This window comes from Paramisgurnus dabryanus, chromosome 3 (genome assembly GCF_030506205.2).
Source record: "Paramisgurnus dabryanus chromosome 3, PD_genome_1.1, whole genome shotgun sequence".
Lineage (NCBI taxonomy): Eukaryota > Metazoa > Chordata > Actinopteri > Cypriniformes > Cobitidae > Paramisgurnus > Paramisgurnus dabryanus.
The window spans coordinates 32577131-32593076 of record NC_133339.1 but is presented as its reverse complement, the minus strand read 5'-3'; the positions used below and the strand labels follow the sequence as shown (position 1 = coordinate 32593076).

The 15946-nt window shown below is 36.7% G+C and overlaps 1 protein-coding gene across 4 annotated transcripts in view; it reads right to left on the bottom strand.

The window, feature by feature from the left end:
* The window catches only part of asic2 (acid-sensing (proton-gated) ion channel 2), a 391924-nt gene that overhangs the window by 56186 nt on the left and 319792 nt on the right, over window positions 1-15946 (bottom strand). For all 4 annotated transcript variants that reach the window (XM_065255498.2, XM_065255499.2, XM_065255497.2 and 1 more), the window contains one exon: window positions 5381-5531. In XM_065255498.2, the coding sequence (XP_065111570.2) occupies window positions 5381-5531 (151 nt within the window). The remainder of the gene's footprint in view (window positions 1-5380; window positions 5532-15946) is intronic.

The following is a 15946-nucleotide window of genomic DNA, read 5'->3' as shown; positions in this document are numbered from 1 at the left end:
AGTAAATTTCGGCAATATAAGGGTTTTCATTCAGATAAATAGAAAAAGCGAGAAAAAAGCAGATCAGATGCAATCTGAAACGAGGGAGGGCAATGACAATTTGTGAAGGGGTATTACATTTTGAATTTAACAAACAACTACAATTATGGTGATCTCTACACTACTGCTGAGCTTCACCAGTGCATTTAAAAAACACATCAATACACACTCATAAATATTCACATTTTTACAACACACAAAAAATCTTGCTCTACATAATATACTGTTTGTCTTCTTTTAAAGTGAATACGCTCTTCATCACTCTACATTCATAAAAGTCACCAAACACACAGAATGATGGATTGGCTGCACATTTATTCAGTGAAGCTCAAAGATCTGTCTCTGAATTTTAAAAAGATGATGGTAAGTTTATCATAGGCTCTTGCTCTGCTTCAGACGTGTCATCTTCCTTGTGCTTTGAACCAAGATTTTTTAAGGCGACATAGCAATTTAGTTTATTACATATGCATGCGCACACTTGCTCTTTGCATCTTCCATTTTCAATTTCTCCATGTCTTTCCCCAAGGCCCTCAAAAAAGTTAAACTCCGCTTAGCTCGCTCGTATTACAGGTAGAACGAGGAATGGAGTGTTTGCTTGAAATAATACAGACTCAAAGCCAGGAAGAAATCAACAAAACAGCGGGAGCCTTCCTGCTGCCTTTATAGCCAAACCTCCATCATGGATGAATTTCAGCTTCAACATACTTAAAAAAACCTCAAGAGACCATGAATAAAATGACCTGGTAATAATAATGATAGGCCTGTGTGCGTTATATTTGGTTTTAAAATATACACCAACCAACAATTAGACATAACAGAAGATGAGACATAGAAGTTGTTTATTGTCTCTATAAATCGGCAGAAACACTAACATAAATAAGACACCAATGCTAAAAAATATTATTTATCATTAACAATTATTGTATTGAAAAGCCCTTCCAAAAAGTTTGTTATCTAAACTGAATGGTGTAGGTGTTTACCAAGAAACTAGGAATGCACCAATTGTTCGGCAACCGAAATGATTTGGATGAAAATAGCAAAAACCAAAGGGTCTTTGATGATGCAATTAAATACCAACCAGAGTGAGAGCCATGCAAATACAGTAAACATGTTGGTAAGCATTTTAAATTGTCAGAGAAATAAACGAATACATACAGCGCTACAAGTTTCATTTATCATTTAAAATCAATACATCCTGAACACCATGCAATGTTTGAGAGATACACGTCGGCGGCGGTACTGGATAACTTTATTCGTCTCATGTCATAAAACAACAAAGAGTGTCAGCAGTATGTAATAAAAACTTAATTTCAGTTTACTTCATTACAAAACTTCAATTGCAAACATACTTACTGTGTATTAATCGAGAAATAAAACCTTTATTAACAAAAGCTTTTTGTTATACCGCTTTGTTGAGCGCTTTTTCCTCTGTCAAACTTGCGCCGTCTCTCTCTATCCCTGTGCTTGTGCTTGACCGTGCACGCAGGCTCAAGCGTCTGCTGCTCAACATACAGTGCGCGCATAAAAGCGTTGTTGCAAGTTTCTTAAGGCAGAGTCATGAATAGGTTATTTGCAATTTGTGCGGGAATAAAAGATCGAGTTAATATCCGTTTAACCAAGACTTATTTATGTGGTCGAATTTAAATGTATTAGTTTTAACAAGTGATTAGAGAAGTGACCAGGTGTAAAAGGCCCTATAATGATGGCTGGAATGTAAAAAAAAAGGTTCATGGTTCAATAATGTGAAATAAATATAGTACAATGACATTCTGAAAATGTAACTTGTGCAATGGTGAGAAAATTGGCTAAATAATTAGGAAAATGTTGTTCGGTATTCGGCTGAGAGTTTAATTTTGTTTGGCTTTGGCCAATAATTTTCCTTTTGGTGCATCCTTAAGAAACCCGAAGAATTCATATTCATTTAGCATTCATATGAATATCGAATGATGAGAGTATTTGACTATCGTGATGCTTTGCTTCTCCGTTATTAAAAAAAGAAAAATGATTTAATGAACTGAGAGACCTTTCATAAATGAATCTAATTACGCTTCCAATTAAATACAATTTAAATATAAGTTTTACACCCTGTCGACACTGTAAGAGAGCGCAGCACGACAAAAACTAGATTGCTCTCATTAAAAGCACTTGAAAGCTTTATTGATAAATAAGGAATAATCTAATTTTGTCGCATTGCATTACCATCGACACGCTCTCTTGCTGTGTAGACAGCTTTGTTCAATAAAAGAGAAGAATTGTAATTTGGCATGTTGTTTACTCACACAGCAAACCCAAAAATCTGGATTTCAGTGGCGAGCCATTGAGAACCCTGTGGGCCAGACTTGTTGTTGTAATGACTGATCAGACACCAGTTTCTCCCACAAAACGGTTTTCATGTCTAAATTTGAAATAATACACGGCATAAATCACATTTAGAGAAAACTAAATTTTAGAAGACCTGGTCAATGTCAATATCCTTTATATCTGTTTGAAAGTATGAAACATCATCTAAAAGATTTATCAGCCTCTGAGCAGTGATAAATTTGTAAGTCTGGCTGTAGTTTCAAGGTACATCCTTTAAAAACAGCTGATGAAATATATAGTCATCTTGCCCCAGATCCTTTTTGTTTTCCATTGTTTATACTCATTTAAACAATTTTAAATTCAGCCTCAGCTACCTTTCAAATGCTAATGAGCAGTGGTGGTTCTAGGACTAGATTTTTAACAACAAAAAAGAAATAATTATTTGAAACAGACAAGCACTTTAAACAAAAAGCACACAAAATGAACGGTTTTTCACTTGATTTTCAATTGATTTACTACCAAGTGGGTTTGTGCACCAAAGCTTTTAAACACGGCTAATAACGCAAGGCGGATGGCGACTGTCAGCTTTTTTCAACCGACTGCTTTAGCTTTTTAGTTGCCGTGATACTTCTGCTTTTTTAACAGTCATTAAACGATACGCCGGTTGGTTGTTGTGATCCCGCCCCTCCTCCACTGTGATTCAGGGTTCCCACACCTTATGCCGAGTTCAGACTGCATGATTTTCAAACTAGTCGGGTCACCTGTGGTTTCACACTGCGTGATTATCTGGGGAAGCGTTCAGTTGTTGCTGTTTCAGACTGCATGATAGATTGGCGACAGGAATTTTCATACTGCAGTACTCTACCGTAAGAAGAAGCGCCTGTCCCGGTCGCAAACTGCGTCTCACAACCAAAGCAAGCGAGAAGTGACGCGAAGGAAACAATGCGAGGTCACGCATGCAAGACCGGAGTTCTCACGTGAGACTGGAATTATAATGAAAAATTGTAGCCCGCAAGAAGCTTACCATACAAATTGCATGTGCGCTTATTTGCAGCAGAAAGAAGAAGAAATAAAGATTATGAAAGAGGAAATCCTCCCCGAACTTCCAGCTGCCCTGTATGTTGCTCTCTCATTGGCTGTAGGTCATCGCCGATGTTATTGTCAGTCAAAACACATTTCACACGGCATGATTTTGAATCGCCGACTGGTCCAGAAATGTAGCATGCCAAATATCTCACAGGTGTCTCGTCTGGGATTCTCTCAGAATGCATCTTTTATAATTCACACTGTGTGATTGTCTCTCGCGTGTATTTGCCTGTGATTTCGGGCATTTGTCAGCGATTTCTCAAAACCTGTCGGCGAGTCAAAATCAGGGCTAAAATCGTGCAGTCTGAACTCGGCATTAATAAACTTCAAATTCAGGGACCTTTCAAGGACTTTCCAGGTCCAATACCCTTAAATTCAAGGACTAAATGTGAGGACACATTTCAAGTGAGAGCAAGGTTACATCGTATTACCTTTTAAGATACATTGTTACAGTTCCCTTTCGCGGAAACTCGCGCTTCGTCACCGAGGTGACACTTTGGGGACGCCTCCAGGGGTAAGTGCATCTGAATGTGTATATCAAATTCAACCAATGGTGAGGCTTAACGACAAAGACAGGGTGATGCGGGAGCCAGGAAGTATATCGCTATCGGAAATATTACCAAAGATGGCGTTAAGGAGAGGCAGCGTCTTGTTCTTTCTCAGGGATCAACAGTTACACGTATCCCGAGAAGAAATTTTTTTTGCAAAAAAGCATTTTGGTATGAATCAACATTCGCATAGAACAGAAGATATAAGCATTTAAAGCGAACAGTTTAGTTCATGTGTGCTTAAAAAGTCTAAAATTTTATATTATCCGACACTACACATGGAATTATGGACTTTTTCAAGCACTTTCAATGACATGTATCTATGTATGTATATTTTCATAAAACTTCCCATGGCCTTAATTGTTTCCCCCAGATTTAACTTTCAAGGATTTTCAAAGACCCGTGGGAACCCTGGTGATTGGACGGCAATGTGAAACTGACATTGATGAGCTGAGCTTTTCACCCAAAGTTCAATATTTTTCAACTCTCGGAGCTCGACTTTTCTTGTCTCTAATGTTTTCATAGATTAGAAATCTGTAAGAGTTGCTCCTGCGGACTTGTTTTCCTCCCACTCCACTCCATTTCGCACACTTTGTGTTGGATGAGCTGTGCAGGGAGGAGCTTTGTTCTCGACTTGCTCTCGCTGTACTTGATGTCATACACTGATTGATCTGTGCAGCGCCGCATGAAGTCGAACACACCACCTCTGGAGCCTGCCGGCAGGGCGCACGCTCCAGGTGAATAAGTGGTAAAAATCCCACCTGCGCATTTTGTTTTCATAGCCGCTCAGTGACCCCCCCCGGCAGCTTTCCATGCCTAAATTCACCACAGCTAATGAAACTCCAAATCCGAAATGCTTTCATCCCAGTTGAATTTTCCTGTATGATACCACGGAAAATGTGCTTTAACTAGGTATCACTATATTGATCAAAAAAGTGTATTTTGTTTGTTCAGAGAAGTGTAGGACCTTCAGAACAATCAAACGGGATGCAAGAAATTCTCTCTGATAATAAATCCCGTAGGATTTGTCTACACCACAGCAGTACCAGATCATTTTCAAAGTATGTAACTCTTACAAATATTCACTGTTCCCAGGGGATGATGTCACACAGAAAGCATTGACTAATCTTGCCCTAATAAGATAACTGTAAGACAATATGTGTCTGCATGACGGTGTAAATGAGGAAGGATGTTTAACAAGAAGAGTTCAGGAAAGCTCAAGTGTACATTGTAATTACAGAGGGTGCAACTGTGTGTGTATAGAGGTTTGGCCAAATGTTTCACTTTAAATCAGGTTTAGACGATGGAAAATATCATTAGACTAGAATGCAAACAATGGAGATCTAAGAAAGATTCTCGCTAAAACAGACCTGCTTTTGTCTATGTGTCTGTTTGTGTGTGTGTACCTGTTTCCCCCCACACAGGTAAGTATTCATCTTGCTGGATGTCCAACATGATCTCCAGGCCATTGCCTGTACCTCCTTTCATTGTGGTCCTCAAAGTCTTGCCTTCTTCTACAGCGTTGAACGTGTAACACTTCCCATAGCGTGTAAACACCTATAAAGAGGAAGAGACAACTTTAATATGAATTCTTAAATTATGCAGGAAAGCCATAAAGAGATTTGCATTTTATAGAATAGATTTTTTATTTAAACCAAGTTCAGTGAAATTCGTTTTGACAACCAGTAATACTGTAAACAGCCACATCCACCATGGGACCACAGAATGGACCCATCTGATATTAGACACAATGATATTAGCTTGAGAAGCAGCGGATGAAGCTGCAGCATTTGAAAGTAAAGTAACAGCACTCTGTGTATGTGATGGAAGAGCTGAATGAATTTTGCAGTTTGTATTCAGTCTAACTGTAGCATGCTGATGATTTCTACAGATAATATTTCCGACTCATTCCTCGGTGTGCATAAACACAATTACAGTAAATACACATACTACTGTAACGTAAGCTTAGCAGGCAAGAGAGCAAAGACAGGGAAAAATATGCTTTAAAAAGCTTGAATTTTTATTAAAGCACTTAGATTAACTATTCAGTACCAAAATGTTTGAGCTTAAATTGTCTTTTTGAAGTTGGGACTACCTTCTAAGGTTAATCCTGTGGGCTGTGTTTGCCGAAGTTTAGTGTGAACACTGCTTTATGAAATGTATATTGACATATGATATTTATACTGTACACATAACGGTTACACTTTCTATGAAGCTCATGCTTATAATGAATTATAAGCCCCTTTATAATCATTTATAGGCTAATTCTTTATTACTATTCTATAAATATATCTATAAAGACACAAAAACACATATACCCCGTTATAAGAACAATATAGTTACATTTATAATATGTTTATTTTTACATTTGCATTTCAATTTCTTATTATAAGACATGAAATCATGATGTTTTTCATAATCTATTTTCAATAGTTTATTTGCAAATTTAAAAATAATGCCTATAATAAAGTAATGAAAAAAAATCCTATACAAACAGTTGCGACTTACATATTCGTAAAACAGTTATTGGCCAATGTTTGCATTAAAGGTCATGAATGGGAATTTTTGACTTCTTTTAAAATGTTGAAATCTATATCTCCTCAGCCAGCATATTGCATATTGTGGTTTGATGTAATACTTAAAATATAATATTGCTGTGTTTTACTAGCATGTAAATTGCATATGTTTGTAAAGGATTTTTTTTTTCATTACTTTGTTATAGGCATTATTTAAAAATTTGCAGATAAACTATGAAATAAAAATGGATAATAAATAACATTTGAGTTCACTTTACTTAAAGCCATCAATAATGCATTTATAGAGGTTAATAACTGCATTATGACTCATTATAAGTAACTTATAACATGGTTATAGCAATGCCTGGCTAATTTAGATAACATCTTATGATTTCCTAACATTTGGATTAGAAAAAACTGTATCCTATGCTTTCACTTGACTTAAAGATCTCAATAATTCATTGATAGTGGTTAATAACTGTATTATTACTCATAATAAGTAACTTATAACATGGTTATAACAATATAAATAAATCAAATCAGTTATTTGAATTTGCATGATTAAGTAAGTAGTAAATATAATATAATGACATTATAGCAATGCAGGCTGATTTTTTATAAATACCCCCATGGAAGTATACAACTGAGAAGTATAAATCAGTGGATAGTGGATTATGAGCATGCGCATTGAAATGCAAATGCATCACTTAAAAGCAATAATAACCATATTATAAATGTTGTTGTGTCTTTATAAATATATTTATAGAATAGTAATAACTGCCTATATATAATTATGAAGGGGGTTATAATTCATTATAAGCATGGGCTTCATAGAAAGTGTTACCCAAATAACTTAAATTTCCTATGTCAAGTCAAATTTATTTCTAAAGCACATTTAAATGCAACAGAGTTGTGCCAAAGTCCTGTACAGTAAGACAAGGTGCATATAAAAAGAAAGCATTAAAGTGTCAAGGCAGATCCAAAATATAAACACATTAAACCCAAATAATATTAAATATAAAATCTACCAATAGCGATCTAATCGAAAGCCAGAGAGAACAAATGTGTTTTAAGAGCCGGCTTGAATCTGGCTAATGAAGGAGAAGACCTTACATCAAAGGGCAGACTGTTCCAGGGTTTTTATGATATTTATATGATATGTAATCAAAGATTAGAGAGAGAGAGAGAGAGAGCGAGCGCATGGATTAAAGTGAAAAAAATTCTTCGGACTGAAATTTTTTTCAGGCCAAGTCATATTTCTTTAACCAAAACTTAATGTAGGCGAGACCAATAGCATTTTAAGGGTGTATTTTTTGCCATTAATTCCATATTAAAGTCGCCTGTGGCATATATAGGTGGCTGTAGTTTGCATGGCATTTAAGATGAAGGCGAAACAGCTAAATAACTCACTATATAAAAAGAAAACATGAATATCACCACCTTTAATGAATCTTTTATTAATTATTTATTAATTGTAAATGTATTTATTTTAGCATTTACTAATAATTTTTTTAATCAAAGTTGAAACTGTTATCATTCACTAGTGAATGCACCATGAACTACCATCAATTACTGTAATGACATAAACAAGAATTAATAAATGCGTATATATTCTATATTTTTCATTGTTTTTTCAAGTTATATAATGCATTTACTAATGTGAACAAATACAACTTTTTCATATCATATTATTCAGTACACATAAACGAATAATCCAGGGTCTGTTCTGTTCACACAACAGCTTACAGTAACGTTATGTATGAATATAAACCCTGAACGTGTAACTCGAGTTAAACTAGTGTACAATTCGCACAGGATGCCTATAACCATAGTGACAGTTGTTAATTGATGACTGTACCTTTATCAACAAATTATTATGTTACAATAGAGGCAGCGCTGATGTGCTATTTTATGGGCAATGGTTCTGCTGTTTACTTTCTCCTAAGACCTAAATGGTCGTGTTTATATGAGGATACTTGCAAAGACGGGATTTTTGACGCATATTTGTATTTAAGCCCAATAAAGTGGCAAAAATACTCACAAGCTCAATGAGAAGCGAATGCGCGGCTTACGTGTTCAGCAGTGGTGTAGTCTAGATTTTTGTAGTGAGTATACTGTGATTTTTCCCTCTCACCCTTATGCTCACTCGTCCTAGCGTGACACCTCATAAGCACCACCACACTCACAGATGCATACAGTAAAGATATTCATGTAACTTAGAGCATTCTGAAAGTGTACTCATAAACACATAAACTGAATGTGTTCTCAACATGCCAGTTTATTATAAGAAAAAAAAAGACTTTAGAGCCAATGGGTTTACAGCTGGGGAAACTGGATTGATTTTTAGACTGGTTTAGTGTTATTCAACATCTAACTCAGGAACAAAAGTTACTTAACTGTTAATTAAAATTAAATAAACTGTTTACAATCTTCAATCCGTGGCAAACACATGCATTGAAGGAGAAAAATTGACATGAATTTCCTCACAGAAGTTTAAGATCATATACATCTTGTCAAGATGATCTTGAACACATATATATAAATGAACACAGAGAAGGAAAGTTTAACACAATTAGCTTCGAAGCACAAGCAAACATCATGCAGAGGAACTGAAGGCAGCTAAAAACCATCAGGATATTATCACGGGCTTATTTTATTGCATTTGGAGCCTTACCTCCAGATAAAGTAATAAACTGGACTGATGATTTAAATGTTCTACTCACATGTGCGTTGTAAACTCTGTGGATTTTATGTTGCAGCACTGCTTCACTCGTTCACTTCTCCACATGGACTTGTTTACAGTGTCGCGTGAGCAGCTACACTGCAGGTTCGACTTCATTTGGCGCTAAGCAGACCTCTTGGTGATGTCAAAGTACCGCGAGAGCGAGTCCAAGCAGATTTCTCCATGTGATAACTGGAGTCTCTCTCGCGGTGCTTTGCTATCACTCGCCTGTGGCGCCACACCAGTCTGCTCCCCAGTCACTTTCGCGTCACTATAGTAATTTGATTTCATAGAAATTCATACGCCGATCGGATCGCGCAGTTCGGCAGGAAGAATATAGCCTAATATGTATTTCAACCCGCTAAAGTGGCAAGTGTAGCATGCTAATGGTCAGTGCTTCACATCTATATTATGACTAAAAGTTTAAAAATGTCACAAAACCATGCTGTTACGCATCCTCGCGCTATTTTTAGTGGGTATACGGAAATCCTTGACCATTTCTAGTGGGTATACGGCGTATACCTGCGTATCACGTAGACTACACCACTGGTGTTCAGCTCTGACACAGAAACAGCGAACGCATTTAACGTTAACACTGTTGTTTGTGTTTGTATGGCTTAATATCACTTGTTTATAAACTGCGGCGCTTAAATATATGTACAAATGTTACGTTTTTTGAGACCACACGCAAATGAAACTGCAAGAACCGACAGGTGGATGACATCAAAGTGCCGCGAGACCATTTCAGAAGCAGTCTCCTCTTATGATTCCTGAAAAAGCTCTCACAGGATGTGGATGTCATCTGCCTCTTGGTTCTTGTGGCGCCACATTAAGTTTACCCACAAGTTTAACAAACCCGTTGTATCAGCAACTGGCCTGATGAGCAAAGCAGTCAAAAACGGGACGCGGGTGATCACGTACGTGAGAAATCATTTACCCCCAAAATACAGGACCCCTAATCGCAAAGACACGTAAATTACATGGCGGTTTGGTTTTCTTATTCCACGAACTGAAAGGCTTGCCAATCTTCATCATTTCGCTAAGCCAAGTCAATCTCCATTGGTCTTTTACACCTTTATCAATCGCCAAAACATCGGAGCCTTTCTGCATTACAAGTTTGTCCATGCTAGCTGAAATAAAGTTTTACCTCAGCTTAACGTGATACAGCCAGAAAACCCGGAGTGGATCCGGTGCGTAGTGATTACAGAACGCTTACAGTGGAGAGAGGAACGTGATTTGGCTCCACTCCAGGCTTTGATCACATCCAACTTTAAACAAGGTGAATACACGTCGTCTTTATTAAAAGTGAATTTAATAATTTTGCAATTGACGGAAATCCGTCTAGCGACGGAAAACTTTAATCCATGCGAGCGAGAGAGAGAGAGAGAGAGAGAGAGAGGCATAGCTTTGAGGCCTGCGTTTCCCCCTTATTTCAGTAACAGAAGGAGAATTGTGGAGCGTCTTTATCTTTACAACACGTCCTCTGGCTCACTCTTGAATGGTCCACATTAGAAAAATTTCTCTATTCTGCTGTGGGTCTCTCACGTAGATAAAATCTGATTCCAGGATTTAAACTGTCTTTCTGCCACTCTTTAGAGCCCTTCCTCATCAGAGCCCTCGAGGAAAGAGAGACCAAACGACCTCTGCACACTGAGTTCAGATGAAATGGAGGAGAAGAGATGGAGGCCCGTGTGCCTTTACATTCATTTACCGGTGAAGGTTTTTACACAGTGGACTGAACAGAGACAAATTTACTCATTTGAGGTTAATGGAACGAAAAGGGACATGACCACCTTTACAAAAAAACACTCCTTTTATTTATTTATTTATTTATGCTCGCTTTTAGCAACATCTCTAATGTGTGGTTAAAGTTGAAACGGAGATGATATATGTAATTAATAAGTGGCAGCTTTCAGCTTGTTTTAGAGATAAAGATGGTAAGGTTTAGAGTCTCTCGCTTGGCTGATGATAATAATGATTTTAGTGTAAATCAATCCCCTCGTTTACAAATTTGTTTTTGTTTATGGCCTGGAAAAGACAGATTTTTAGCCTCCTTAAACCATGGGGAAGGTCACATGCTGGAGGATTATCGTCAAAGATGAATGAGTTGAAATCTGCACACCTTATCATGGATTCCTGCAAAAGCTGATTCAAGACCTCTATCTAAAGATGTAGGAGCTTGATGGATGCATGAATGTTGTGTGTGTACTACAGCTGCAACAACTAATCGATAAAAATGGATTATGACATTCATTGTCAACAAATTTCATTATCGATTAGTTGGTTTGTGACAACACATGCTCCCGCACCACCGTCGGCCAACATGCACACGCGTCAGGTGCTGTTTCTTCATACAGAATGAGCTGCCTGCTCAAAGTCAGTCACATTTTATTCATACAATGCAAGCTGTGCGCTAAAGGCAGGTGCTGTTTCTTCATACAGCGTGAGCTCACTTTTACTTCATACAACACAAACTGTGCAATTATAATCAAAGTCAGGTGCTGTTTCTTAATCCATCGCAAGCTCACTTTTATTTCATACAACGCAAGCTGCACACTTATTCAGGCGATCTTCTGACCAGCTTGGTTAAAAGCACGGAAGCAAAAACGCAAACGAACGCTGGTCAATAAAGGTTTCATTTTCTTTAATATAAGTGAGTTTATAGTTGTTTAATTGTTGTTGGGTTTCATTAAAATAGTAATGAATCACAAGCACCTGTTTTAAAGTAAGGGGGAAATCCAGGTTTTTATTACTCTAACAACGCATGTATATCACCACTTTCATATCATAATGGCTTATATATTTCGTTAATAACAAGTTATCTAAATATTCATTAAGGTCTAAAGCTGAAGATTAAAATTAGTTTAATAATCTGTGGCAACATTCTCAGCACATCCCTGAAGACTCAATTCATTTTGTTAATTGATATTTTGACATTTAAAGATGTTTTACTATTTAAAAGCTGCACAAACGTTTTTATTTAAGGCTTAAATTATCTAAATCAAAATATGATTAGGGCTGGGTATCGATTCAGATGTTTCAGATCGATTCAATTTCGATGCACAAGCTTTCAGAACGATTCAATTTTGATTCTCGATTAGATTTTTTATTCCGATTCTCGGTTTGATTTTTATACTCGGTTCTCGATTCAACTCAACGAATATAGATTTAATACAAATACTATATTTATTAAAAAAAAGAACAGTAAACATAAGTTTGCAAGGGTATAGCGGAGGATTTTCTCGAATTTTAGAAAAGAACCGCCTTCTCCACTTTTTTAAAAAATGCAATTGCGCAACACTCCTGATTGACAACTAGTTTTGATGATCCACCCGGAAAAATAAAATCCTCTGCAAAACCTTTAATAAAAGAAATTAAGAGCCACAAACCTTTATATTAAACTCTTTTATTTTAGGTACACTTGGGTACATTAAAACAGAACCCATCTCTAATTTTCAAATGCATACAATTATGTTAAATACAATACAATTTTGATGCAAGATGAAAAATTTATGCTGAAAAAAGTCAGAACAGTCTAGTGAAGAAGACTAGTAATTAGATTAACATTAATCTTACGTTCATTGTTTGCGAAAAGTAAATATGAAAATAAAATTGATTTGTGGTCTTTGAGAATCGATCTTGAATCGACCACGTAAAAAAACGATTAATCAAAAAATCTATTTTTTTGCCCAGCCCTAAATATGATATAAGTAAAGCTCTGTAGTAGTGTGTGGCTTTTGCACTTTTAAAAGCCACCCTACAAAGCCAAAGCGCAGTAACCATGCATTTGGTCAAAAATGAATTAAGGGTTGAAATGGGCTTTGTGAGATCTGTTGTGTCTTGTGACAAAGTCTCCAGATTCAATTTTGTCCCATTTCAGAGAAACGTGTGTGCCAAAATTGCAGTAACATGTTTGACTGGCTGGTGTTAAAAACTTTAAGGGCATTTTTCTCAATTTCAGTGTTTGCGTAGTTACTGCACTTAGCCTTTGGCAGTACACTTCTGCATGTGTAGTCTAATTTAGTGCCTTATTTAGCTATAATATGTGAAAACATCTAATGAAGTAAATATTTTCTTTTATCCGATTAGTCGATTAATCAAAAAAAGAATCACCCGATTAATCGATTATGAAAATAATCGTTAGTTGCAGCCCTAGTGTGTACACAGAACCATACTCAAGACAGATCACCATTGCCTGCGGCTTTTAAATGGCAAACTTCACAATTGACATAAATATTCACATTCATGAAGAGTCTTCAACTAATGGTTAATAAGATACCCTTCAAAAGCAAGAGAGGAAAAACGAGTTAGGAAAGGACAATATTGAACATGATCTTCATTTCATGGAATAAATGACAGCTTAAGATTTTCCTGCTCTCTTTCAAATTCAATTTAGTTTTTAATTGACAAGACAAACAGCAGAGAAGATTTCTGTGTGGGATGGCTTATAGCTTATTAAATAGGGATATGAAACCAATAACTAAAAGCTGTCCTTTTTCACGAAATCCAAACATGTTTTTGGAGACCGCATAGTTTGAACTCCCAGCTTTGAAACCAATACCGTAACCAAGTACAAGAAAACTGAATGTAACATCACTATCAACTAACACCTAGCCATTATAACATGGCACCTGCTAAAAACTTTTCACAGGAAATTAGGAGACACACCACACAATAAAACTGTCAATAAACCATTACGACTGCTGTTGAAATACAAACAGCGCTGGCTTCGCCACTAACTGTCTTGTGTGATAACGTGCATTGTAAACACGCCAATAGTCATTTACCATTATTGACCAAGGATGTTTCTCTTCAGAGCTAAAGAAAAAACAGCAAACATTTGTGATGGCTTGAGACGAGCGCTAACGCAGAATGTTTTTTTCAGCCACTAAAACCACTTTAATAGAAATGAAATAGGAATTTATTATTAGTCCTTCAGTTCTGTCCATTTATGTGAGTATGTCACAAGGTTAGCAGTCCGCTGTTAAAACATGGAGCCAGTTATAAAATAAATCAATTCACTTTCAATTAGTTCAAGAGCCACTTGCGTGTAAATGTAAGCTTATTACTTGTCCAAGACAGTATTAAACGAGTATGTTTTCATGAATAACATGAATTAGTTAGAAAGTTCTGGAACAAAATGGCACGACATGGTTTGACTGATGACCACAGTTTTAATAGCTACAGGGAGAAAAGAAGCTTGAATGATAAAAACATGATTTGTCCGGCAGGTGTATGTGCACAGGGTCAACCATATGAATATTCCAATTAGGAATACATTGTGGAAATCATACTGACATGCATGAATATAACATAATACATGACCTTAAATATGAAAGCATTAGAAGACAATAGCTGCTTGATGATGAATACCTGCTGATTTACATCTGGCATCCTCTCGCTCTTTTACTCGCTCACTTGAGGTTTCATTAGTAACGAAGATGTATAAAATAAATGTTGTCTATTGTGTGACAAATATCTTGTTGTGCTTCTCATTTATTTTGATTAATGGTTAAATATGTATTAAATTCTAAATATGTTGTTTTGATAGAAAAGAGACTACCCTAGGGGTCCTAAATATGGGCTTTTCGGCAATTGTACCTCTAAGTAGTATTTATCCAGTAGGAGAAGGTTCAGCTGCTGTGCCAAGTGCAAAATATTTCTGCCATTTCCAGCTGAAGACTTGGCACCCATCAACGATGTCTCTGAGTCTTATCAGTCACTGGCCTGGTGCGTTTTTGCTCCCACGTCGCCTGCCACAAGGATTATCTTTTTCAGATATGGATGCCATCGTTTTCTCATTTAATACGCTTTCCGGTCCCCTGCCTTTTTTCTTTTATTCCTCTCTACGGTTGTGTTTATCTCTAAATGTGGCTTGCGGTCAACCTGTTGCTTTTCCCATAAGTGTATGATATGTGTCTATAGGCTCACCTCTCGGTTTGATAAAGTTATCACCGCGACTCTGTAGGCAGAACCGAAAATAGCTTTATTTTCAAAAGAGGGGAGCAGAAAAGTGGAAAGGACACATTGTCAGAAAAAATGGTTTCCTGGTGGGCAGTACCCTTGAAAAAAGTCCTAATATGTACCATTTAGGTTCAGATATGTATGCTTTTGGTACCAATATGACTACTAGGGATTTTAGGAAAGAGGTACAGAAGTAAGGACAGGACAGGTCAGATGAGATGAGAATAAAGGCCATAAAATGATGGTGAGGGGCGGAAAGGTGAAGTAAGGAGAGGAAAAGGAAGTAGTCCATAGATGTTGAGCTTTTGAGTGGTGGAAAAGTGAGGTCCAGATGCATTATATTCTCACCCTGGACAGTAAATGTCAGCACCTTCCAGCTAATGGCATAATGCCTGTAACTTTTTGACAGTCTGCCATCCAAACCTGCCCTGCCTCCTGCCACACTCAGTCACAGCATCACCAATTCAGAAATGACTTGCTGGCATTAAACTGTCATCTTTTACAACCATGAACACGGAAGAAAATGGTTAACAAGCACATTTACTAAATTTAGCTGCAAACATACTAAACATCTGAAGATAATGTATTCTAGTACACGTCAGCAGGCTAGGAATAACCTTTGAATAAAAATGGAATTTAAATGGTCATCATGTCAGATTTTAGCACATAGCCATAAAAAAATGAGTAAGAAGTATATTACAACTTCCATCTATCAGTAAAAATTACAAAGGAAAACAATCCAAATCCACCTTTATCTCTGACAAAATGAA